This window comes from Sebastes fasciatus, chromosome 15, assembly GCF_043250625.1.
Source record: "Sebastes fasciatus isolate fSebFas1 chromosome 15, fSebFas1.pri, whole genome shotgun sequence".
NCBI classification, from domain to species: Eukaryota; Metazoa; Chordata; class Actinopteri; order Perciformes; family Sebastidae; genus Sebastes; species Sebastes fasciatus.
The window spans coordinates 879,956-907,455 of NC_133809.1; the positions used below are offsets into that span (position 1 = coordinate 879,956).

At 46.4% G+C, this 27,500-nt stretch overlaps 2 protein-coding genes across 3 annotated transcripts in view; both read left to right on the forward strand.

Annotated features, from left to right (window-relative positions):
* The window catches only part of mdga2a (MAM domain containing glycosylphosphatidylinositol anchor 2a), a 128,581-nt gene that overhangs the window by 89,602 nt on the left and 11,479 nt on the right, over positions 1–27,500 (forward strand). The window contains exons 1-5 of one of the 2 annotated variants that reach the window (XM_074660927.1): positions 11,114–11,252; positions 13,360–13,499; positions 20,149–20,323; positions 21,871–22,067; positions 23,878–24,010. In XM_074660927.1, coding sequence (XP_074517028.1) covers positions 11,234–11,252; positions 13,360–13,499; positions 20,149–20,323; positions 21,871–22,067; positions 23,878–24,010 — 664 coding nt within the window. In that variant the 5' untranslated portion in view covers positions 11,114–11,233. Of the gene's footprint in view, positions 1–11,113; positions 11,253–13,359; positions 13,500–20,148; positions 20,324–21,870; positions 22,068–23,877; positions 24,011–27,500 lie in introns of those variants that run through there. The other variant, XM_074660926.1, reaches the window with a different exon arrangement.
* haus2 (HAUS augmin like complex subunit 2) overlaps positions 1–27,500 on the forward strand; it is a 99,777-nt gene that overhangs the window by 71,579 nt on the left and 698 nt on the right. The window lies entirely within an intron of this gene.

Consider the following 27,500-nt stretch of genomic DNA (forward strand, 5'->3'; position numbering starts at 1 on the left):
TTGGTCCGTCTCCATCTTGGTTTTTTTCCGTCTCCATCTTGGTTTTTGCTCGTCCCCATCTTGGTTTTTGCTCGTCATCATCTTGGTTTTTGCTCGTCATCATCTTGGTTTTTGCTCGTCATCATCTTGGTTTTTGCTCGTCATCATTTTGACCATTAGTGAAATGACATCAAAGCTCTTTGGGGTAAAATCACAAAAGCACGTTTGTGTTTCACTTGTAGAACGTTTTTGACGGCACCATTAGAAGCGATGAGACCTTAACTTGGTTTGTTGTAAAAAATGAAAACCGGCTTTTGCAGAAGATGTGATTGTGAATGTGAAGATGTGAACAGATACCCGCTGCAGCCCCAGAGAGACGACATGAACAGGAGATTATGACTTTAATATGACTCTAATAACACATCGTGGTACTGACTCAGCGTAGTGAGTGTTTCCTGTGGTGTGACGTCAGCTCACAGATTATCTGTAATCTTATATGTCACAGATTAGAGGGAGAGGAGGCGTATTACATCACATCACATCACATCGCTGTTACTTACATGCACACAGTTCAGTGGGCCGACGTCGCTGAGGTCACGGAAACTCACTTCCTCTTCCTGGGGGGGTCTGCAGCCGAGCCGGGACGCAACAGAGGAAGTGAGGGAGGAAGGGAGGAAGGAAGGGAGTGAGTGAGGAAGGAAGGAAGGAAGGAGGGAGGGAGGGAGAAAGGGAGGGAGGAGGAAGGGAGGGAGGGGATTAGGAAGCAGCATCTGTGCGTTTGTTTGACATCAGGTAAATGGAGGCTTTAGTGCACCGAACTTCCTGTTTCTGCTCATTCACTTGATTTTCTGATTGATTCTATGAAACTATAAATATATAAAAACTAAATGTATAAAAAAATTTAATATATAAAATCTAAATATATAAAAACTAAAAATATAAAAACTAAAACAACCTTTCTGAAAAACTGAAACTAAACTAAACTAAAACTAGCAAACACTCTGAAAACGAAAGTAAATTCTGAACTGAGGGAGAGATGATGTAGAGCTAGCGGGTCAAACCCCGACGGGGCGATATGCCGTTATTATTACACGGTTATTTATTGAAGATGGCAGAAACGCTCCTCCAGAGTCCAGTCTAGAACGCCGTGATTGACCAATCAGAGTCAAGGATTCAACAACGCCGTGATTGACCAATCAGAGTCAAGGATTCAACAACGCCGTGATTGACCAATCAGAGTCAAGGATTCAACAACGCCGTGAAATAAAATAGAATCAAATCAAAACTAATTTAAATTTCAACCCTGTAGAACATGTAGATGGTGGTGATCTGTGGTCGTTGATCTTCACACTCCATCTTCATCATCATCCCCATTGCCATCGCCATCGTCACCGTCATCATCATCATCATCATCATCATCACCATCATCATCATCATCACTGTGGTCATCATCGTGATGCAGCCTGCAGCCAGTCAGTCAGTCTCAGAGTGTGATAGTTGTTGTTGTGTTTGTTGTTGACTTTGTGATACTGATGTGATTTCACAGCCATACGGGCTCATTTTCTGCCTCATGAAGTCTCCTCAGTGCTCTGAGAGCAGTCGCAGCTCATCTGGATGGAAAAGGTCAAACAGTCCGTCTGTCTGGCTGCTTCTCTGTGAGCGACACCAGACCGACAGCAGGCTGTCACCAGGCCGACAGCGGCGCCCCCTAGAGGCTGTTGCTCTGTGGGCGACACAAGGCCGACAGCAGCGCCCCCTACAGGCTGCTCTGAGATCAGCTGGACACACAGACACATGATAAGCTGGTAGACCATGATGCACTGCTGTAGAAAGAGGCCTAAAGATGAACTACAGGCGTGAAATATCCGCTCCCAAATATCGATGTCAGCATCGGTTGGCTTTAAAATCAGTCTGAAGAAGTTAAACCGATCTAAAACCATCAGTGTGATCAGAAGCAATGGAGTAAACTGACAGCTTTTAACCCTCCAGATGTTTTCAGCTTTTAACCAACCAGATGTTTTCAGCCTTTAACCCTCCTGATGTTTTCAGTTTTTAACCCTCCAGATTTTTTCAGCCTTTAACCCTCCTGATGTTTTCAGTTTTTAACCCTCCTGATATTTTCAGCTTTAACCCTCCAGATGTTTTCAGCCTTTAACCCTCCAGATGTTTTCAGCTTTTAACCCTCCAGATGTTTTCCTCTCGTTGTCGTGGACTCGGTCAGTGAACATGTGAGTGAGTGTTGTGTGAATGTTAGAGCAGCATCGTAGCTCCTCTCTTCACTGTCACCGACTGAATCACACTAAAGAACTCCTACAGGCTGTTATCTCTGTTATCTCTGTTGGTTGTCGAGGACGACGAGGGGGGAGCCTCGTATAATCCTGAAGTTCGGTATAATCCAGATTCCTCCGAGGCCACGGAGCTCAGATGGAGTCTGGAGATGTTTAGTTCAGTTCAGCTTTATGTGACAGTAAAAAGAAAAACAACTTTATTTATTATTTTATTTTATTATATCAAAGAGTGAATATTAACTAAAGATCCACAAGTCAGACAGCAGATAGACGATATACTGCACCAACAACGGTAAGATTCACACACAACCTGGAGCGACGTCACCTGTACGACCAGAAACCAGCGGAGCGACATCACCTGTACGACCAGAAACTACTGGAGCGACTTCACCTATACGACCAGAAACTACTGGAGCGACGTCACCTGTACGACCAGAAACCAGCGGAGCGACGTCACCTGTATGAGCAGAAATTACTGGAGCGACGTCACCTGTACGACCAGAAAGTACTTTAGCAACGTCACCTATACGACCAGAAACTAGCGAAGCGACGTCACCTGTACGACCAGAAACCAGCGGAGCGACGTCACCTGCACGACCAGAAACCAGCGGAGCGACGTCACCTGTACGACCAGAAACCAGCGGAGCGACATAACCTGTACGACCGGAAACTAGCGGAGCGACGTCACCTGTACGACCAGAAACTAGGGGAGCGAATTTCACCTGTACGACCAGAAACTAGCAGAGCGATGTCACCTGTACGACCAGAAACTAGCGGGGCGACGTCACCTGTACGACCAGAAACTAGCGGAGCGACGTCACCTGTACGACCAGAAACTAGCGGAGCGACGTCACCTGTACGACCAGAAACTAGCGGAGCGACGTCACCTGTACGACCAGAAACTAGCGGAGTGACATCAACTACACGACCAGAAACTAGCGGAGCGACGTCACCTGTACGGCCAGAAACTAGGGGAGCGAATTTCACCTGTACGACCAGAAACTAGCAGAGCGATGTCACCTGTACGACCAGAAACTAGCGGGGCGACGTCACCTGTACGACCAGAAACTAGGGGAGCGAATTTCACCTGTACGACCAGAAACTAGCAGAGCGATGTCACCTGTACGACCAGAAACTAGCGGGGCGACGTCACCTGTACGACCAGAAACTAGCGGAGCGACGTCACCTGTACGACCAGAAACTAGCGGAGCGACGTCACCTGTACGACCAGAAACTAGCGGAGCGACGTCACCTGTACGACCAGAAACTAGCGGAGTGACATCAACTGTACGACCAGAAACTAGCGGAGCGACGTCACCTGTACGGCCAGAAACAAGCGAAGTGACATCAACTATACGACCAGAAACTAGCGGAGCGACGTCACCTGTACGACCAGAAACTAGCGGAGCGACGTCACCTGTACGACCAGAAACTAGCGGAGCGACGTCACCTGTACGACCAGAAACTAGCGGAGCAACGTCACCTGTGAAAGTACTGGTGTGATAAGACACTAACAGACTAACTACAGGTTTCTAACAGGCCCAAAGCCAAACATCAGGTGTGAAAGATACTTAAAGAAAACCTACCGGTGTGGCAGAGACCTAAAGCCAAACAAAAGGTGTGAATTAGACCTAAAGACAAACTACAGATGTTGAAGAGATTTGAAGAGAACCTACAGGTGTGAACGAACACTAAAGACAAAGTACAGGTGTGAAAGATACTTAAAGGTGTGAGCGAGAACTATAAAGGGGACAAAATCCCAAACAAAGTTGTTGATCTGTCAGTGAATCAGTTGAAGAAGCTGCAGCGAGGAACATGAATAAACCTGTGTGTGAAGGTGTGAAGGTGTGAAGGAGAGGCCTGAGCAGCTGCAGACATTCATCTGCATATCTTCCCACTTTGATGAAATCATTAGCTCGGTATATTTGACCTGCTGTCTCTTTACCTTCTCTGGGAAACTGGGATTAATTATTATTGTTTTTTAATTACCTCCGTCTCTCCCAGATGTCTTCCCCCCCCCAGTGTGTTCCTGTGTTTATCAACCCATTAGCTGTTGTTAGCTGCTGTTAGCTGTTGTTAGCTGCTGTTAGCTGTTGTTAGCTGCTGTTAGCTGCTGTTAGCTGTTGTTAGCTGCTGTTAGCTGTTGTTAGCTGCTGTTAGCTGTTGTTAGCTGTTGTTAGCTGCTGCTGTTAGCTGCTGTTAGCTGTTGTTAGCTGTTGTTAGCTGCTGTTGTTAGCTGCTGTTAGCTGTTGTTAGCTGTTGTTAGCTGTTGTTAGCTGCTGTTGTTAGCTGCTGTTAGCTGTTGTTAGCTGTTGTTAGCTGCTGTTAGCTGTTGTTAGCTGTTGTTAGCTGCTGCTGTTAGCTGCTGTTAGCTGTTGTTAGCTGTTGTTAGCTGTTGTTAGCTGCTGCTGTTAGCTGTTGTTAGCTGCTGCTGTTAGCTGTTGTTAGCTGTTGTTAGCTGTTGTTAGCTGCTGCTGCTAGCTGTTGTTAGCTGTTGTTAACAGGTTTACCCTGTTAATTGGTGTTAATGAGGATGTAGTGAGGCACATTACTGGGAGGGCTGTAGGCCCGCCTCCTGCTTCCTGTTACTGGAAGAGGAGGGGGAGGAGGAAGAGGAAGAGGAGGAAGCAGAGGAGGAGGAGGAGGATGAGAAAGAAGAGGAGGATGAAGAGGAGGAGGAGGAGGAGGAGGAAGAAGAGGAGGAGGAGGAGGAAGAAGAGGAGGAGGAGGATGAGGAGGAGGAGTAAGAAGAAGAGGAGGAGGATGTGCATGTGAACATGAACAGATGAGTGTGAACTTGAACAGCTGTGTGTGTGAATGTGAACAGATGTGTGTGAACTTGAACAGATGTGCGTGTGAATGTGAACAGATGTGTGTGAACTTGAACAGCTGTGTGTGTGAACGTGAACAGATGAGTGTGAACTTGAACAGCTGTGTGTGTGAATGTGAACAGATGTGTGTGAACTTGAACAGATGTGCGTGTGAATGTGAACAGATGTGTGTGAACTTGAACAGCTGTGTGTGTGAACTTGAACAGATGAGTTTGAACTTGAACAGCTGTGCGTGTGAATTTGAACAGCTGAGGGTTTCCAGGCCGACAGATCAAAGAGGAAGAAACGTTCACGCTCATCTTCAGCTGTGTGAATCCCACCTTGGAGCCCGGTCTCTCCAGTGGGAGGATTGAGGCCATGTTGGGAGAATAATACTCAGAATAATACTCAGAGTAATATTCAGAGTAATACTCAGAATAATACTCAGAGTAATACTCAGAATAATACTCAGAATAATACTCAGAGTAATATTCAGAGTAATACTCAGAATAATACTCAGAGTAATATTCAGAGTAATACTCAGAATAATACTCAGAATAATACTCAGAATAATACTCAGAGTAATATTCAGAATAATACTCAGAATAATACTCAGAGTAATATTCAGAGTAATACTCAGAATAATACTCAGAGTAATATTCAGAGTAATACTCAGAATAATACTCAGAATAATACTCAGAGTAATATTCAGAGTAATACTCAGAATAATACTCAGAATAATACTCAGAGTAATACTCAGAGTAATATTCAGAATAATACTCAGAGTAATACTCAGAATAATACTCAGAATAATACTCAGAGTAATATTCAGAGTAATACTCAGAATAATACTCAGAATAATACTCAGAGTAATATTCAGAGTAATACTCAGAATAATACTCAGAGTAATATTCAGAGTAATACTCAGAATAATACTCAGAATAATACTCAGAGTAATACTCAGAGTAATATTCAGAATAATACTCAGAGTAATACTCAGAATAATACTCAGAATAATACTCAGAGTAATATTCAGAGTAATACTCAGAATAATACTCAGAGTAATATTCAGAATAATACTCAGAATAATATTCAGAATAATACTCAGAATAATACTCAGAGTAATATTCAGAGTAATACTCAGAATAATACTCAGAATACTCAGAATAATACTCAGAGTAATACTCAGAGTACAGAGAGCTTATATAAGCTGTCAGCTGTGATTCAGCCTCCATCAACCAGCAGGACGCAGACATGACGGAGGAAACACTCCAACAAGTGTCATCACACACAGCTCTGTCGTTTCTTCATCTAGTTACAGTAAAATATGTAAAAGAAGCTCAGGTGAACTCTTCAAAGTGACGTGCTGATTGGCTGATCCAGAGGCTGACCTGTCAGCATCCTCTCCTGTTTCCTTCAGACTCATCAGAGTGCCTCCAAGGTCATCCTCTGGAGACCACGAATCCTCCCTGTGGACCGTCCTCAGGCCCCCGACGCTCAACCAATACTTCTTACTGGGTGTCGATGATGTCGGTGCCTCTCCAACCCGCTCTGTGAGGCCGAGCCGAAGCTCCATCACATCGCCACAGCCTGCATCTCTGTGCTGTTGCTAGGCAACCGCAGAATCAGCTGTCAGTCATCCGCCAGCTGTTGTTGGTCTCCGTCTTCACTGTGAACATGTTTGAGTCAAAAACAATAAGAGGACATCGTGCAAGAGCCCTGAAGCTCCGCCTCCACGCGGCTTTCTGCTGGTCTGATTGGACGACAGGGAGCTGCACCAGTGATGTCATTTCATGACTTAAACTGACTTCACTAAAAACAAAAACTATGACTGCGGCTGGATGTCTCTGTTGACCCTCCATCATCCTCTCATCCAGCTGCTTCCTGCTTCACTCCTCCATCTCTGCTGTCTGTCTCAGTGGAGATGAACAGTCCACACTGAGCGCTGATGGGAGGAATGATGTGCAGCAGGGTGCAGCAGGGTGCAGCAGGATGCAGCAGGGTGCAGCAGGGTGCAGCAGGATGCAGCAGGGTATAACAGGGTGCAGCAGGGTATAGCAGGATGCAGCAGGGTGTAGCAGGGTGCAGCAGGGTATAGCAGGGTGCAGCAGGATGCAGCAGGGTGTAGCAGGGTGCAGCAGGGTATAGCAGGGTGCAGCAGGGTGCAGCAGGATGCAGCAGGGTGCAGCAGGGTATAGCAGGGTGCAGCAGGGTATAGCAGGATGCAGCAGGGTGTAGCAGGGTGCAGCAGGATGCAGCAGGGTGTAGCAGGATGCAGCATGAAGTTACAAACAGTCCCTTTAACTTTCTACTGCTAGAAAGTTGCTACTGCGTTAGCCTTTGTGCTACTGGGTTAGCCATAATGCTACTGGGTTAGCCTTTGTGCTACTGCGTTAGCCTTTGTGCTACTGGTTTAACCTTTGTGTTACTGCGTTAGCCTTTGTGCTACTGGTTTAACCTTTGTGCTACTGGTTTAACCTTTGTGTTACTGCGTTAGCCTTTGTGTTACTGGTTTAACCTTTGTGCTACTGCGTTAGCCTTTGTGCTACTGGTTTAACCTTTGTGTTACTGGGTTAGCCTTTGTGCTACTGCCTTAGCCTTTGTGTTACTGGTTTAACCTTTGTGCTACTGCGTTAGCCTTTGTGCTACTGCGTTAACCTTTGTGTTACTGGTTTAACCTTTGTGTTACTGCGTTAGCCTTTGTGCTACTGGTTTAACCTTTGTGTTACTGGGTTAGCCTTTGTGCTACTGCCTTAGCCTTTGTGTTACTGGTTTAACCTTTGTGCTACTGCGTTAGCCTTTGTGCTACTGCGTTAACCTTTGTGTTACTGGTTTAACCTTTGTGCTACTGCGTTAACCTTTGTGTTACTGGTTTAACCTTTGTGCTACTGGTTTAACCTTTGTGCTACTGGTTTAACCTTTGTGCTACTGCGTTAGCCTTTGTGCTACTGGTTTAACCTTTGTGCTACTGGTTTAACCTTTGTGCTACTGGTTTAACCTTTGTGCTACTGGTTTAACCTTTGTGCTACTGCGTTAGCCTTTGTGTTACTGCGTTAGCCTTTGTGCTACTGGTTTAACCTTTGTGCTACTGGTTTAACCTTTGTGCTACTGCGTTAGCCTTTGTGTTACTGCGTTAGCCTTTGTGCTACTGGTTTAACCTTTGTGACGTCCAATCAGCCAACCAGATGTTGTATATTTACATCCCTGAGCAGCGTAGAACCGCCTCCGTCCTGCCTGCTGGTTTTCATTCATCCTTTTTCTCCCCCCGCCTCATTACGTATGCAGAAGGAGCCTCGTGCTCTCAGCCAATCAGATGTCTGCGGTTATTTTTAGCCGTCCCACTGACTCGGCAGCTTCCTCTGAGAAATCCTTCGCTCCAGAAATAGAGCGAGAGAGCTTATATAACACAGAGAGAGAGAGAGAGGAGGTAGAAATGTTTCCTTTGACATGAATAAAACAGTGGAGATAAATCTGACCTGAGCTCAGCGGACAGAGACAGAGACAGAGTCTCACAGTGAACCTGAGTGAGACGGAGACAGATCTGGATCTGGGACAGATAGTGGTTTTAATATTTAGTTTCATGTCTGTCTCTTCTCTCCACTTCTGCTGTTTGACAGCAATAAATGAAAACTGGATGAAACGGTTGTGAATGAGTTCAGACCTGAGGATTCAAATCAGGTCTCAGATCAGTTCATGGATTCATCTGATTGGACGTGTTGTTGATTTAATGACTTGAAGTTGAACTGAAATCTGAATTGTTTCCTTGATTGTGTTATCTTTAGTGGATCTCCTAAAGGTTTACAGGTTCATGTTCTCACCACCAGTCACTGAACTATTTATAACCAACTACTAAATTACCTCAACAACACCCTCATCTTATGCTTTGTTGATGAAATCTGTGATTCTTGCTGAAATGCACCTTGGGAGTTGTAGTTGACTTTAAGAAATCAAGCGATATATCAATTTTGAATCTCCACCTGCTGAGATGTTGCAACCAATCAAATCACAGACAGTTGTGACATCATCAGTGGGACCTCAAACTTCACATCCAGTGGAAATAAATGTGTTCTGATTTATTCCATTTATCACACTGGATGAGACGGAGGATGAGTCACTGTGTGTCTGCATCACACACACACACACACACACACACACACAGTGTGTGGTTAGATCAGGGCGAGCTCTGCTGCCCTCAGAGACTTGCTGCTCTACTGTACCGGCCTGAGGCTTTAAAGCTCTTCCTAATTTAAAGGGATGGAGGGATTAGAGCATTAAAGGGGAGGAAACAGATCCCTGATTTTCACTGCAGGAGGTCACACTGTTTGGAAACACACAGAACTGTTGAAACTAGCGATGGAGACCATCAACTCATGTTTACGATGTCTCCTGAGGTAATAAATCAGGAGAGAAGGAGGCTCATTCTCTCAGAGGAGTCGCCCCCTGCTGGCTGCTAGACAGGATGAAGGTTTAAGACTCTTCAGCTTCAGCTTCACTTCTCAGACCTGGAGGTGGACGTCTGCTCACCGCTGATGTGAGGACGTATTCACCCATTCGTTTGTGGACTACAGTTTTGAAACTTTGATTTCTGCGTTTTGTCCGTCTCCATGTCGGATTGTTGGTCGTCTCCATCTCGGTTTTTTGTCCGTCTCCATCTTGGTTTTTGTCCTTCTTGGGTTGCGTTTGAATAGTCCTTTTTGCTCAGGAAGGTTCCTAACGGAGTGAAATGACCCTCTCAGTCTCTCAGTAACATCCAGGACAAGAGCTGTTTGAATTCACCAAAAGTTAAGGAAAGGAGCTTCAATGTTTCCTTTATCATCTCCTTTAGGACACACTGGAGCATCCTTTACCAAAGGAAAGGAGAGAATAACATCCCACAATGCCTTGCAGCTGCAGCATCTAAAGAGACGCACTGTTTGGCCGTTCATGATAATAAACAATATGCTGATCTTGCATATTATTTTCATACGCTAATTGTGATTCATGTTTAATATGAGTGGACGGTGACGACCATTCAGTTTCACTTTATTTTTAATGAATTATTAATTTCACACATATATGAAATATTAAATACCTCAGTAAAACACAAAACAAGAATAACTAATAAAATGAACAGTAAACAACCAATTAACAAATAATCAACATAAATAAATATTACATGTCCCAAAAGAAGTGTGAAGAAGTCCAGCCTCCACTTCCAGTATCTGATCCAACAGTTAACTCTATAGTATCATATGTTCCTGTTTCTTGGTAATGAGGTGATGTTTGTCCTCCTTAGGTCAGATGATCTTTAGGATCTGTTGATAGAGTGTTCCAGCAGCAGGAGGAGGAGCTGTGGTATCTCTCTTCAACACACCGCAGGTGAAGCAGTCTGTCACTGAAAGACCTTTAAAAGCTCGGGGGGTCGCGGTGCCTTTTGTAGTCCATCTTCAGAACGTTGTAGTTCCACCACGGCAGACTGACGTCACTAACATCCGCCGCCGTCGCATCATAATGACGGAGTCTAGTGGAAGAGCAGACGGATTCTTCTGAGTCCTTCTGAAGTCTCCTTCTCATCTTTCCTTGACCTCATGACGTTTTCCATCCAGGTCAAAGAGAAGTGGTTAGGAAGAGACGTTAGAAGTGGTTAGGAAAAGACGTTAGGAGAAGTGGTTAGGAGAAGTGGTTAGGAAAAGACGTTGGGACGTAATTTTTTGACTTTTCGAACGCAACCTTGGTTTTTTAGCCGTCGGCATCTTGGTTTTTGCAACTAGAAGTAACACGAGAGGGCAGCTTCAGTACAACAGAACTCTGAATGAAACATTTTTAGGCGACCAAATTGTTCCGATTAACTGTGATGAAGTGAAAACACACGGTTAAAGGGTTAAAGTTGTAAGATGAAAACACGTACAACTAACAGACCGGACAACGGCGTGGTAGCGACCTGTCAATCAGCAGGTAGCCCCGCCCTAAAGCATCCCCTGCTTCATGGTCTGTCTGACTCTCTGGATGCAGTACTCGTACTCTCTGTAACTTTAAGATCTATCCGTGTTCTGGTGTTTGTGACGTGATGATGTCGTTTAGTAATGGTGTCTACTGTGACAGTGAGGAGGTGGGTGGAGGAAGTCTCCGGTGCTGCTGGTTGGTAGCTGATGAGTGGAGGCAGCTGTGAAGCTTCAGATGAAGTTCACAGAACCAGGTGAGAGCTGCTCCTCTTCATGTTTCCTCCTGAAGCCCTTTAGTGGCGTTTAGCAGAGGTCTGACCTCTGATGCTGTTGGTTGGTTTGTTGTGTTAATGTGCTGCAGGTCAGATGAGTCCACAGCTGCCTTCACACCCTGATCTCAGACCTGTTTATGAGTTCACTTCATGTTCTGATTCACAATGAAAGAGTTGTGACATCATGAACTCACCAGGAAGGCCGGGTTCGGTCTAATTCCTGGTGTAGCAGTGATTGTGGGGGCGGTTTAACTCCTGGATGTGGGAGGTGTTGTGGGATCAGCTGGTCTGCAGAGTTCACACAGGATTCATCAGCTGTTAGGACGCCAGCAGAGCGCACCGGGATCAGACTAATACCTGGTTTACAGGATGAGAACGCCGCCTAACAACAAACCTTTCCTGTCCTGTAACATCTCAGATGACTTTAACCATCAACCAGTGTTGAGGTTAGTGGCTGATTGATTTGCTGTTATTGATTATTGGACTGATCAGTGCAGCTCTGCAGGAGACAACATGCCAACAGAGGATCATTGTAATCAATCACAGCTGCTGAGATGATCAATAATACTGATTGGAATCAGATAAACAGCATCGATGATGCTGTGTAAAATAACCAGCAGATAATAATACATCACAGAAAATAGAGTCCAGACGTCTCTACTGTCCTCTCAGTCCACTTCATCTCAGTCCAACTACTCATAATGAAATATAATTAAAACACTTTAATCTGCTGTTCAAAATCATCCCTCTTCTTCTTGATGATCAGCTCCAAAATTATTAATAGATCAATAAATAAATATAAATATTCAATTTAAACAGGAAGTGGTGCGTTTCAGTGTTAAATTAGAGGTATTTAAACAGGAAGTGGTGCGTTTCAGTGTTAAATTAGAGGTATTTAAACAGGAAGTGGTGCGTTTCAGTGTTAAATTAGAGGTATTTAAACAGGAAGTGGTGCGTTTCAGTGTTAAATTAGAGGTATTTAAACAGGAAGTGGTGCGTTTCAGTGTTGCAGTGAACAGAAACAGCTCTGTATCTCTCAGATGAAGGCGGGTCAGGCAGAAATAGAGGCGAAGTGTAAAAATAAAAAACGAGTGGTGCAACATGCAGGACGCCTCGCAGCTGCTGACACACAAACTCTGAGTAACTCACCGCTCGCTAACGTGGTACCTGCAGACCTGCAGCTGGACCCAGATCAGTCTGCAGCTGGACCCAGATCAGTCTGCAGCTGGATCCAGATCAGTCTGCAGCTGGATCCAGATCAGTCTGCAGCTGGACCCAGAGCAGTCTGCAGCTGGATCCAGATCAGTCTGCAGCTGGATCCAGATCAGTCTGCAGCTGGATCCAGATCAGTCTGCAGCTGGATCCAGATCAGTCTGCAGCTGGATCCAGATCAGTCTGCAGCTGGACCCAGATGAGGGTTAGTGGTCCAGTCTGCAGCTGGATCCAGATCAGGGTTAGTGGTCCAGTCTGCAGCTGGATCCAGATCAGTCTGCAGCTGGATCCAGATCAGGGTTAGTGGTCCAGTCTGCTCCCTCAAACCTCCCGTCTATTAAAGGTTAATTTCCTGCTGACCTTTTGTCTCTGATGCTCATTTCTAACTTCACAGCGTTAATTAGCGTTTAGTGTTTGAGACAGACGGCGTTCATCAGAGTCTGGCCTCAGATCTGATCTGAACGTCCTGCTGGCTTCACACCTGGGAGGAAGCTCTTCAGTCCTCTCTCAGTAGTGAATGAGTCAGTAAATGCTGAGTAGAGAACACACTGAGGGGTGAGATGACCTGAAGTCTGCGTTCAGACGTTCCGTGTTCTCTGAGGAACTTTCACTGAACTTAGTTTTCTATATTTTGAACTCTGTGTTGTTCACATTGTGCAGCGTCTGTTTCTTCTTCTCTTGATGGCGTCTTGTTATAATTTTTCTGTCTCATTGCCGCCACCAACTGACCGCCGTCTGCACGTCCTCATCAATACGTCGCTCTGCAGTCTTTGACCTTTGACCTTTAACCTTCTCCAGCAGGCTGTTTGTAGCTGTAACAGGTGATGCAGGTGTGAGAGTTAACCCTCTGTGGTGTTGTTGTTGTTGTGGTCCACAGCGCCCCCCACGGTGCGCATCGTGCACTCCGGTCAGGCCTGTAACGTGGAGGAGGAGCGCTACAGCGAGCGAGTCTACACCATCAGAGAGGGAGAGACTCTGGAGCTGCAGTGTCTGGTGACGGGACACCCCCGACCACAGGTAACCACCGGTAACCACAGCAGGTAACCACAGGTAACCACTGGTAATCACAGGTAACCACCGGTAACCAATGGTAACCAATGGTAACCACTGGTAACCACCGGTAACCACCGGTAACCACAGCAGGTAACCACAGGTAACCACTGGTAATCACAGGTAACCACCGGTAACCAATGGTAACCACTGGTAACCACCGGTAACCACCGGTAACCACAGCAGGTAACCACAGGTAACCACTGGTAATCACAGGTAACCACCGGTAACCACCGGTAACCACTGGTAATAACAAGTAACCACGGGTAACCACCGGTAACCACAGCAGGTAACCACCGGTAACCACCGGTAACCAATGGTAACCACCAGTAACCACCGGTAACCAATGGTAACCACCAGTAACCAATGGTAACCACCGGTAACCACCGGCAACCAATGGTAACCACCGGTAACCACAAGTAACCACTGGTTATACTGGTTTATATTTAGACTGGTTTATGTTTAGACTGGTAACTAGGGGGTACCTGTAAGTATCGCGATTTTTTTTTCTTTCTACGATTTCTAAACAGATGTTTTAACGAATGGAAACATCTGCTTCATCTGATTCTCTGTGGAGCTGGAAGGAAGTCAGCGCTTTTATTGTGGTAGTCTGAGTAACGTGACGTCATATCCGCTCTGTAAGGTTGAAAAGTTGAAACAACAGTCACTGATGATGATGATGATGATGTCATCAGTAGTTTATGCTGCGTCTTGGATTAAAAAGATTAAAAGATGAACGAACTACCAGAGAAAACTGAAGAACTGAAACAGCAAAAGAGCATGAACACGCACGCGCGCACGCGCACACACGCACACACACACGCACACACACACACACACACACACTTCATCCCACAGCACATACAGTAATAAAAAAAGCTCCCATCATCCCCGGCGGCGGCGTGCTGTAAGAGCCAGAGCTCCCGCTGAGCTGCTCCGACGGCTCGGTGTTCCATAAATGAGAGCAATCACACAGAGAGGAAGACGAGGACGAGGAAGAGGAAGAAACCCTGGAGGAGAGCTGCCGCCGCTGTCGCCGCCGCCGTCTGGGAACGAAGAGACATTTACTGTGAGTGATGAAGAAGAGCGAGAGATGAAGAGGCTTAAAGAGGAATCAGTAGAGATCCAGACAGAACTAATGGATGCTCCTTAATGTTTAATACAAACAAGTCCACGTCCACCAGGAAGACGTCAACGTGTCCCAGTCAGGAAGACGTAAACGTGTCCCAATCGGGAAAACGTCAACGTGTCCCAGTCGGGAAGACGTAAACGTGTCCCAATCGGGAAAACGTCAACGTGTCCCAGTCGGGAAGACGTCAACGTGTCCCAGTCGGGAAGACGTCAACGTGTCCAAGTCGGGAAGACGTCAACGTGTCCAAGTCGGGAAGACGTCAACGTGTCCATGTCGGGAAGACGTCAACGTGTCCCAGTCGGGAAGACGTCAACGTGTCCCAGTCGGGAAGACGTCAACGTGTCCCAGTCGGGAAGACGTCAACGTGTCCAAGTCGGGAAGACGTAAACGTGTCCCAGTCGGGAAGACGTAAACGTGTCCCACTCGGGAAGACGTCAACGTGTCCCTGTCGGGAAGACGTCAACGTGTCCAAGTCGGGAAGACGTCAACGTGTCCAAGTCAGGAAGACGTCAACGTGTCCCAGTCGGGAAGACGTCAATGTGTCCCAGTCGTGATGTAAACGTGTCCCAATCGGGAAGACGTAAACGTGTCCCAATCGGGAAGACGTAAACGTGTCCCAATCGGGAAGACGTAAACGTGTCCCAGTCGGGAAGACGTCAACGTGTCCCAGTCGGGAAGACGTCAACGTGTCCAAGTCGGGAAGACGTCAACGTGTCCCAGTCGGGAAGACGTCAACGTGTCCAAGTCGGGAAGACGTCAACGTGTCCAAGTCGGGAAGACGTCAACGTGTCCAAGTCGGGAAGACGTCAACGTGTCCTTGTCGCGAAGACGTCAACGTGTCCCAGCGGAGACGTGGTTTCAGTCGGGAAGACGTAAACGTGTCCCAGTCGGGAAGACGTCAACGTGTCCCAGTCGGGAAGACGTCAACGTGTCCAAGTCGGGAAGACGTCAACGTGTCCATGTCGGGAAGACGTCAACGTGTCCCAGTCGGGAAGACGTCAACGTGTCCCAGTCGGGAAGACGTAAACGTGTCCCAATCGGGAAAACGTCAACGTGTCCCAGTCGGGAAGACGTCAACGTGTCCCAGTCGGGAAGACGTAAACGTGTCCCAATCGGGAAAACGTCAACGTGTCCCAGTCGGGAAGACGTCAACGTGTCCCAGTCGGGAAGACGTCAACGTGTCCCAGTCGGGAAGACGTCAACGTGTCCCAGTCGGGAAGACGTCAACGTGTCCAAGTCGGGAAGACGTCAACGTGTCCATGTCGGGAAGACGTCAACGTGTCCCAGTCGGGAAGACGTCAACGTGTCCCAGTCGGGAAGACGTCAACGTGTCCCAGTCGGGAAGACGTCAACGTGTCCAAGTCGGGAAGACGTAAACGTGTCCCAGTCGGGAAGACGTAAACGTGTCCCACCCGGGAAGACGTCAACGTGTCCCGGTCGGGAAGACATAAACGTGTCCCGGTCGGGAAGACGTCAACGTGTCCCTGTCGGGAAGTCGCCAACATGTCCCAGTCTGGAAGACGTCAACGTGTCCTTGTCGGGAAGACGTCAACGTGTCCAAGTCGGGAAGACGTCAACGTGTCCAAGTCAGGAAGACGTCAACGTGTCCCAGTCGGGAAGACGTCAATGTGTCCCAGTCGTGATGTAAACGTGTCCCAATCGGGAAGACGTAAACGTGTCCCAATCGGGAAGACGTAAACGTGTCCCAATCGGGAAGACGTAAACGTGTCCCAGTCGGGAAGACGTCAACGTGTCCCAGTCGGGAAGACGTCAACGTGTCCAAGTCGGGAAGACGTCAACGTGTCCCAGTCGGGAAGACGTCAACGTGTCCAAGTCGGGAAGACGTCAACGTGTCCAAGTCGGGAAGACGTCAACGTGTCCAAGTCGGGAAGACGTCAACGTGTCCAAGTCGGGAAGACGTCAACGTGTCCTTGTCGCGAAGACGTCAACGTGTCCCAGCGGAGACGTGGTTCCAGTCGGGAAGACGTAAACGTGTCCCAGTCAGGAAGACGTCAACGTGTCCCAGCGGAGACGTGGTTCCAGTCAGGAAGACGTCAAACAAACAACGTATACTGATAAGAAGTGAAAGTCAGTAGTTGGTTCCAGCAGCAGAGCTACGCTGCCGCCATTTTGGACTGAAAGAGACGACGGGACGCCAGTAAAATGTCCTCCTACAAAGAGACGTACTAAAGAAGAACTACATTATTTCTACTCTATTGTCAGATTTAATGTCTCTACTGAAATGTCCTGTGTTAAACAATAAAATCTGATTATTACATATATATATTATTATGAAAGGTTGAGCCCGGCTGCTTCCCGGAGGAGCAGGAAGTGAGCGATGGACATCACAGGAAGTTAGTTAGTGGTTATTTCCCAGCAGTGATTCCACAATAAAAGCACATGAAGTGTTTGTGGTGCAGCTCATTAAAAAACACATCCTTTATTATTTAGTCCTAAATATTTCCATTAATAATAATAATAATAATAATAATAATAATAATAATAATAATAACCAAATCATCATCATCTCTCTTATTTCTTTTTCTTTAGTTTCTCTGCTGTCAGTCTGTTGAGGCTATAAATAGATCAGCTGCTGGCACACAGTCTGAACACACACACAGTCTGAACACACACACACACACACTGTAAAACACACACTTTGTTTTTTTCTGTCTGCGTCACTGCAGAGCTCAGCTTCCTCTGCATTTTGATTTCTTCTATTGATAACGTATTGAGCTCGAGGGAGGAACGCTGAATAACGCTCTGAACTTACACTGAATGTTGGTCCCTTGACCTCTGACCTCTGACCTCCAGATATGTGAATGTGAACTCTGAGATAAACAGAGTGAAGACTGTCTTATTAGATATTAGATATTATCAAACTGCATGTGATTATCATAGTGGGCATGTTTGTAAAGGGGAGACTCGTGGGTACCCATAGAACCCATTTACATTCACTGACCTGGAGGTCAGAGGTCAAGGGAGCGTTATTTAACCTCCTTCATGACCAGCTAGTCTGACCTGGTTGGTACCGATGGATTCATCAGGTTCTACAGTTTACTGTGATACCAGGATCGGACTCTTCTTCTGCCTTTCTTCTGGACATTTTCAGGATTTTTTTTGACCATTTTTCTGATATTTTCAAACATTTTTTTGACTTTTTTTTTTTTACATTTTTCAGGCTTTTTCTTTCAAATATTTTTCATACTATTTTTCGGACAATTTTCTGATTACTGATGGAGGATCAGACTGATGGAGGATCAGACTGATGGAGGATCAGACTGATGGAGGATCAGACTGATGGAGGATCAGACTGATGGAGGATCAGACTGATGGAGGATCAGACTGATGGATGATCAAACTGATGGAGGATCAGACTGATGGAGGATCAGACTGATGGAGGATCAGACTGATGGAGGATCAAACTGATGGAGGATCAAACTGATGGAGGATCAGACTGATGGAGGATCAGACTGATGGAGGATCAGACTGATGGAGGATCAGACTGATGGAGGATCAGACTGATGGAGGATCAAACTGATGGAGGATCAGACTGATGGAGGATCAGACTGATGGAGGATCAGACTGATGGAGGATCAAACTGATGGAGGATCAGACTGATGGAGGATCAAACTGATGGAGGATCAGACTGACGGAGGATCAGACTGACGGAGGATCAGACTGAGTTTCAGTAGTGAAGTTACATTAAAAACATTCATATGAGGCCATAGAACACGTCAGGTCGGTGGTCCATGGCGCTAGTCCGAGACAGTGGTCAGTGGCAGTGGCGGTGGTCCGTGGATGTGGTCGATAGCGGTGGTCGATGGCGGTGGTCGATAGCGGTGGTCGGCGGTGTTCAGGGGCGGTCGGTGGCGGTGGTCGATAGCGGTGGTCGGCGGTGTTTGGGGGCGGTGGTCGATAGCGGTGGTCGATGGCGGTGGTCGATAGCGGTAGTCGGCGGTGTTCGGGGGCGGTCGGTGGCGGTGGTCGATAGCGGTGGTCGGCGGTGTTTGGGGGCGGTGGTCGATAGCAGTGGTCGATGGCGGTGGTCGATAGCGGTGGTCGGCGGTGTTCGGGGGCGGTCGGTGGTCGATGGCGGTGGTCGAAAGCGGTGGTCGGTGGTGTTCGGGGGCGGTCGGTGGCGGTGGTCGATAGCGGTGGTCGGCGGTGTTCGGGGGCGGTCGGTGGCGGTGGTCGATAGCGGTGGTCGGCGGTGTTTGGGGGCGGTCGGTGGCGGTGGTCGGCGGTGTTTGGGGGTGGTCGATAGCGGTGGTCGGCGGTGTTTGGTGGCGGTGGTCGATAGCGGTGGTCGGCGGTGTTTGGGGGCGGTCGGTGGCGGCCGTCGGCGGTGTTTGGGGGTGGTCGATAGCGGTGGTCGGCGGTGTTTGGGGGCGGTCGGTGGCGGTGGTCGGTGGTCGGTGGTGTTTGGGGGTGGTCGATAGCGGTGGTCGGCGGTGTTTGGGGGCGGTCGGTGGCGGTGGTCGATAGCGGTGGTCGGCGGTGTTTGGGGGCGGTCGGTGGCGGTGGTCGGCGGTGTTTGGGGGCGGTCGGTGGCGGTGGTCGGTGGCGGTGGTCGGCGGTGTTTGGGGGCGGTCGGTGGCGGTGGTCGGTGGCGGTGGTCGGCGGTGTTTGGGGGTGGTCGATAGCGGTGGGTGGCGGTGGTCGATAGCGGTGGTCGATGGTAGAACATCAGGTGTTAATTGATTATCGGTCCATCAGTCTGTAGAAGCGCTCTGTTAATAAACACCATCGGTAACGAGAGCAGCAGCTTGTAAACACCAGAACAATAAATAAATCAACATATTTAATGTTCTTATTAATAATAGAGTGTTTACAGTCAGCTGCTCTCATTTTAATGATTTTAATGATTTTAATGATTACAATCCAAATCTGTGACAGCAGGACGGAAAACTGAGCAACAGCTGCTGAACCAGGTCAAATCTGGACCACACACACACACACACACACACACACACACACACGCACACACGCACACACGCTCACTCACAGACACACACACTCTAACACATACTCATTGTAAACCAGTTTATTATGTCATTTTAAGACCTTCTCAACTAGTCTAAACCGTTGGATCTAAACCAGTATCAACCAGTCTAAACTGGTCAATCTAAACCAGTGTCAACTAGTCTAAACTGGTGGATCTAAACCAGTCTAAACTGGTCAATCTAAACCAGTGTCAACCAGTCTAAACTGGTCAATCTAAACCAGTATCAACTAGTCTAAACTGGTTGATCTGAACCAGTATCAACTAGTCTAAACTGGTGGATCTAAACCAGTCTAAACTGGTCAATCTAAACCAGTGTCAACTAGTCTAAATTGGCAAGTCCTTCATTACTTTATACATTCCAGATCCGACAAACCAGTTCAAATCTACACAAATCTTTTAAACCACTTCAGACCGGTCCAAACTGGTCTTAACTGTTCCCAGTCTGCTATATACACTAACCCCCCACCTCTGTGCAGATCCGTTGGACGAAGACGGCGGGCGGCGCTTCGGACCGTCAGGGTGACTCGACGTTGCACAACGAGACTCTGAAGATCACAAACATCAGCCGCCACCAGGGGGGGCGCTACTACTGCAAGGCTGAGAACGGGCTGGGGTCCCCCGCCATCCGGTCCATACGGGTCGACGTCTACTGTAAGAACACACCTGCTGAGCTGAGCTTAGCACGAGGCGTCAGTAACTTCCTGTTGTTGTTGTTGTTGTTGTTGACCCCTCGTCCTCCTCACAGTGTCTGCTTGTTGATGTTGAGACGAAGCATGGAGCCCCTTCATGTTTACTGGTGCTGCTGGGAGGCAGTAAATCCCAGTGCTCCCAGTGAAGGAGGTGTTTTTATACGTCTCTCCTGTGTGTCGGAAAGTTTCCTCCCAAAGTCCCAAAGAACACGGCGAGCCAGTATCAACTAGTCTAAACCACGCGAGCCGTGAGCGTTGTTGTGTAACAGCCATAATATCCTGCAGCGTGTTTCTGACGGGGATTACAGGGATTTAAGTGGTACCTGAACGCATCGCGGCTGAGTGCTCCCTTCAGGGGACGGAGGCTTTTACAGCGTCCTCCAGGAGGAATCGGGACGGCAGCATTAACCCTTCACCCGCCGCTCGGCGTCCGGCGTTCGCTCTGTGACGTAGATTAGCCGCCGTTAGCCTCTCATTAACGCGGCGGACTCTGATTGGTCGACTGCTGTCAGCTGATCAGGGAGCTCACTGAGCTTCCAGCCAATTAAAAAGCTCCTCTGGGCTGCCAAGTAATTACCCCCCACAGGAACACTGACCTCTCTTCCTCCTCCTCCTCCTCTTCCTCTTCCTCTTCCTCCTCCTGCTCCTGCTCCTCCTCCCTCCTCCTCCTCTTCCTCCTCCTCCTCTTCCTCCTCCTCTTCCTCCTCCTTCCTCCTCCTGCTCCTCCTCCTCCTCCCTCCCCTCCTCCTCCTCCTCCTCCTCTTCCCTCCTCCTCCTCCTCCTCCTCCTCTCCTCCTCCCTCTCCTCCTCCCTCCTCCTCCTCCTCCTCCTTCCCCCTCCTCCTCCTCCTCCCTCTCCTCCTCCCTCTCCTCCTCCTCCTCCTCCTCCTCCTCCTCCTCCTCCCTCTCCTCCTCCCTCTCCTCCTCCTCCTCCTCCTCCTCCCTCTCCTCCTCCTCCTCCTCCTCCTCCTCCTCCTCCTCCTCCTCCTCCCTCTCCTCCTCCCTCTCCTCCTCCTCCTCCTCCTCCTCCTCTTCCTCCTCCTCCTCTTCCTCCTCCTCTTCCTCTTCCTCTTCCTCCTCCTGCTCCTCCTCCTCCTCCTCCCTCTCCTCCTCCTCCTTCCCCTCCCCTCCTCCTCCTCCCTCTCCTCCTCCTCTCCTCCTCCTCCCTCCTCCTCCTCCTCCTCCTCCTCCTCCTCCTCTTCCCCCTCCTCCTCCTCCCTCTCCTCCTCCCTCTCCTCCTCCCTCCTCCTCCTCCTCCTCCTCCTCCCTCTCCCTCCTCCCTCCTCCCTCTCCTCCTCCTCCTCCTCCTCCTCCTTCCCTCCTCCTCCTCCCTCTCCTCCTCCCTCTCCTCCTCCTCCTCCTCCTCCCTCTCCTCCTCCCTCCTCCTCCTCCTCCTCCTCCTCCTCCTCCTCCTCCTCCTCCTCCTCCTCCTCCTCCTCCTCCCTCTCCTCCTCCTCCTCCTCCCTCTCCTCCTCCTCCTCCTCCTCCTCCTCCTCCTCCTCCTCCTCAGACCTGGATGACCCGGTGATAACGGTCCATCAGAGTGTGGGAGAATCGAAGGAGCAGTTCTACTTTGAGAGGACGGTGTTTCTCCGCTGCGTGGCCAACTCCAACCCTCCGGTGCGTTACTCCTGGAGGAGAGGACGGGAGGCGCTGACGCAGGGCTCCGACGCCGGCGTGGAGATCTACGAGCCCTTCTTCACACAGGTGATGTCATCACTCTCTCTGGTCTCAGTTGTATTAATCCGGGCTCTGGTCCATCAGCTGCCTCTAAAAATAGTTGATAGTTAGATGTTTGTCCAGGTTTTGCTGCTCACAGACGTCCAGACCTGGACAGGTTGGTCTCTCAGGTTTCCTTCCAGTCTGTTTTCTCTCTCTAACAGATCTATTTATAACCTGCAGTTGTTTTCAGATGAGTCCAACTGTTTTTAGTGAAGGCTTCATGAAGGCTTGTTTTCACAAACAAAAAAGTCTGTTTTTCCATCTGGTATATTCTTCACTATACGTCCAGCCGTAGTTTAGGGTTCAGTTTTATACCAGTTTGTACGGCAGGCAACCAGAATTTAAACGTCTCTTCCTAAAATGACGCCATCTGTTATCAATTCAAGAAACATCTTAATTCAGGAATTTCTGATTCCTCCCAATCATCGTGTTATCATCACGTTTTCATCACGTTATCATTGCGTTATCATCGTGTTATCTCGTTATCATCGCGTTATCATCACGTTATCATCGTGTTATTATGACGTTATCATCGTGTTATTATCACGTTGTTATCACGTTATCATCACGTTATTATCACGTTGTTATCACGTTATCATCACGTTATCATCACGTTATTGTCACGTTATTATCACGTTATCATCACGTTATTGTGTTATTATCACGTTATCATCGTGTTATTATCACGTTGTTATCACGTTATCATCACGTTATTGTCACGTTATTATCACGTTATCATCACGTTATTGTGTTATTATCACGTTATCATCGTGTTATTATCACGTTGTTATCACGTTATCATCACGTTATCATCACGTTATTATCACGTTATCATTGTGTTATTATCGCGTTATCATCGTGTTATTATCACGTTATCATCGCGTTATCGCATTATCATGTTATCATCGCGTTATCATCGCGTTATTATCTCGTTATCATCTCATTATCATCTCGTTATCATCACGTTATCATCACGTTATCACGTTATCGCGTTATTATCATGTTATCATCACGTTATCATCGCGTTATTATCTCGTTATCATCGTGTTATTATCACGTTATTATCTCATTATCCTCACGTTATCATCACGTTATTATTACGTTATTATCTCCTTATCATCACGTTATCATCGCGTTATTATCACGTTATCATCACGTTATCATTGTGTTATCGCGTTATCATCGTGTTATTATCACGTTATCATCGCGTTATTATGGCGTTATCATCATGTTATCATCGCGTTATTATCGCGTTATCATCATGTTATCATCGCGTTATTATCACGTTATCATCGCGTTATTATCACGTTATCATCGTGTTATTATCACGTTATCATTGTGTTATTATTGCGTTATCATCGTGTTATTATCACGTTATCATCGCGTTATCATCGCGTTATTATCTCGTTATCATCTCGTTATTATCTCGTTATTATCTCGTTATCATCTCGTTATCATCACGTTATCATCTCGTTATTATCACGTTATCTCATTATCATCTCGTTATCATCACGTTATCATCGTGTTATTATCGCGTTATCATCACGTTATCATCGCGTTATTATCGCGTTATCGTGTTATTATCTCGTTATCATCTCGTTATTATCTCGTTATTATCGCGTTATTATCGCGTTATCACGTTATCATCACGTTATCATCTCGTTATTATCTCGTTATTATCTCGTTATCATCTCGTTATCATCACGTTATCATCTCGTTATCATCACGTTATCATCGCGTTATCATCACGTTATCATCTCGTTAACCGTTAACCGTGTGTGTGTTTGTGTTTCAGGGGGAGACGAAGATCTTGAAGCTGAAGAATCTCCGTCCTCAGGACTACGCCGGCTACACCTGCATCTCCTCCGTCAGGAGCGTCTGCGGCATCGAAGACAAGAGCGCCCACTTCAGTCTGAACAACAGGACGGGTAACGCCTTTATTTATATTTATTGTATTTATTTTTCTATTAGATTTTATATATTCTACTTTATTTATTACACATTTCTGTCTATTTTAGCTTATTCTTTATGAGTCTAACTTTGACTTCATTTTTACTTTAATATCAGTATTATGAGATTTAATTCTATAAATGTTTTCATTTCATTGTTTATTTAATTATTTTTCCAATTTTAATTATTTATTTTAATATTTATTACATTTTTTATTTGATCATATTTTTCCATGTTTAGTTCATTTATTTTATTTGTTTGTATTAGATTGTATTTGTTTTTCTTTTATTAATTACAATTTTTCTTTATTCAACTACAACATATTCGATGATTATGTATCCTACAATTTTGACTTGATAAATCAGAATTATGAGATAAGTAAAAGGTTTAACTAATGTCATGCCTAGCAAGTCCATAATGTTATTATTGTTCCTTTACATTTTTCTCTGTTCCACTGAACTTCCATACTAACAGTGTATTATTATTATTATAATTATTATAATTATTATTATTATTATTATTATCATTATCATTATTGTTATTGTTATTGTTATTGTTATTATTATCCTGTCCTAAGTGAACATCCATACTAACAGTGTATTGAACGTGTATTATTATTATTATTATTATCAATATTATTGTTGTTGTTGTTATTAATATTAATATTATTATTAATAATAATAACAATATTATTATTATTATTATCATTATTATTATTTTCCTGTCAGAAGTGAACATCCATACTAACAGTGTATTAAATGTGTATTATTATTATTATTATTATTATTATTATTATTATAATCATTATTATTTTCCTGTCAGAAGTGAACATCCATACTGTCAGTGTATTAAACGTGTATTAATATTATTTCTATAATCCGTCTCTGTACCTGAGCTGCGTGTCCAGTCAGATGAATGTGAATCATAAATCATAAATAAATCATCTCTGAGCTTGGACCGCAGCTCTCTGACCTGTACAGTAGATCCCGCCGCCCCGCCCCAGGGGCTGATGGGATTTACATGATGTCAGCTTAACCGAGGTCGACTCAGCTATTTTTATCTCCCTCATTATTATTTCTGCATTTAGCTGCTTTGCTGCAGCGAGTCGCTCTGCAGCTGGTGGAGGCAGCTCGCCGCTCTGCAGCGAGTCGCTCTGCAGCTGGTGGAGGCAGCTCGCCGCTCTGCAGCGAGTCGCTCTGCAGCTGGTGGAGGCAGCTCGCCGCTCTGCAGCGAGTTGCTCTGCAGCTGGTGGAGGCAGCGGGTCGCTCTGCAGCTGGTGGAGGCAGCGGGTCGCTCTGCAGCTGGTGGAGGCAGCGGGTCGCTCTGCAGCTGGTGGAGGCAGCGGGTCGCTCTGCAGCTGGTGGAGGCAGCGGGTCGCTCTGCAGCTGGTGGAGGCAGCGGGTCGCTCTGCAGCTGGTGGAGGCAGCGGGTCGCTCTGCAGCTGGTGGAGGCAGCGGGTCGCTCTGCAGCTGGTGGAGGCAGCTCGCCGCTCTGCAGCGAGTTGCTCTGCAGCTGGTGGAGGCAGCGGGTCGCTCTGCAGCTGGTGGAGGCGGCGAGTCGCTCTGCAGCTGGTGGAGGCAGCTCGCCGCTCTGCAGCGAGTCGCTCTGCAGCTGGTGGAGGCAGCTCGCCGCTCTGCAGCGAGTTGCTCTGCAGCTGGTGGAGGCAGCGGGTCGCTCTGCAGCTGGTGGAGGCGGCGAGTCGCTCTGCAGCTGGTGGAGGCGGCGAGTTGCTCTGCAGCTGGTGGAGGCAGCTCGCCGCTCTGCAGCGAGTTGCTCTGCAGCTGGTGGAGGCAGCGGGTCGCTCTGCAGCTGGTGGAGATGGCGAGTCACTCTGCAGCTGGTGGAGGCAGCGAGTTGCTCTGCAGCTGGTGGAGATGGCGGGTTGCTCTGCAGCTGGTGGAGATGGCGGGTTGCTCTGCAGCTGATGGACATGGCGGGTTGCTCTGCAGCTGGTGGAGGCAGCGGGTCGCTCTGCAGCTGGTGGAGGCAGCGGGTTGCTCTGCAGCTGGTGGAGATGGCGGGTTGCTCTGCAGCTGGTGGAGGCAGCGGGTTGCTCTGCAGCTGGTGGAGGCGGCGGGTTGCTCTGCAGCTGGTGGACATGGCGGGTCGCTCTGCAGCTGGTGGAGGCAGCGGGTCGCTCTGCAGCTGGTGGAGAAGGCGGGTCGCTCTGCAGCTGGTGGAGGCAGCGGGTTGCTCTGCAGCTGGTGGAGATGGCGGGTCGCTCTGCAGCTGGTGGAGGCAGCGGGTCGCTCTGCAGCTGGTGGAGGCAGCGGGTTGCTCTGCAGCTGGTGGAGGTAGCTCGCTGCTCCGCAGCTGGTGGAGGCGGCGAGATGGGATGATTCCACATGATGGGATATTTAAAAGCTTTTAAAACGTAGTAATTTATATACTGTCCATTAGTCTGAGGGGAATCCACCAATCCACCAAGGAGACGTCTTCAAAACACTTTTAAACTTTTTGTTCTACTTTAATTATCTGATGTTCATATTTAATACATTTTATTTTATTTTATATTATTTGTTCATGTTAAGTTAATTTATTGTATTTATTTGTATTAGATTGTATTTATTTTATTTTTATTTATTGCAATTTTTGTCTATTTTAACTTATTTTTATTATATATAATAATTTAATTGTTATTATTATATTATCTTTATCAGTTCTACTCAGACATTATTTGGAATTTAATATCAGTATTATGAGATTTATTTCTATAAATGTTTTAATAACGTTATTTTATCCTCCACTAAACCAAGTCAAAGTCAGCGGTGAAAAAACTTTAAATCAAAAATATTTATACTCTTAACATAAAAATACATCATTATTATAACTATCTTATAATTTTGACTTAAATCAGAATTATGAGATTTAATTAAATATTTTTCTTTAAATGTTGTAAGTTTAATTAGTTTAATTATTTGATTTCCGTATTAACTACGTCTTGTTTTATTTTGTATATATGTATTATTATCTTTTGTTCATTTATTGTATTTATTTGTATTAGATTGTATATATCTTATTTTTATTTATTGCAATTTCTGTCTTTTTTAACTTATTTATCAGTTTTATTTTGACTTAATTTTGACTTAAAAACTCAATATTATGAGATTTAATTCTATAAATGTTTTTCTTTGATCAAATGTTGTTTTATTTAATGTTTTTTTATTTTAATTTTATTTTGTTTATTATTTTTCTATGTTTAGTTAATTTATTATATTTATTTCTATTAGATTGCATTTATTTTACTTATTGATTGCATTTGTTTGTATATTTGAACTTATTTTTAATTCAAATGTTTATTAATTTGTTTTAATTTTTTACTACATTTTATTTTATTTGATATATATTTATTATTATTTATTTTTCTTTTATTTATTAAGTCATTTAGCATTTAGCTGCTTTCTGCATTTAACATGAGGAGAGACACAAAGAAACAAGATATCACTTTATTTTATTCTCCACAATAAC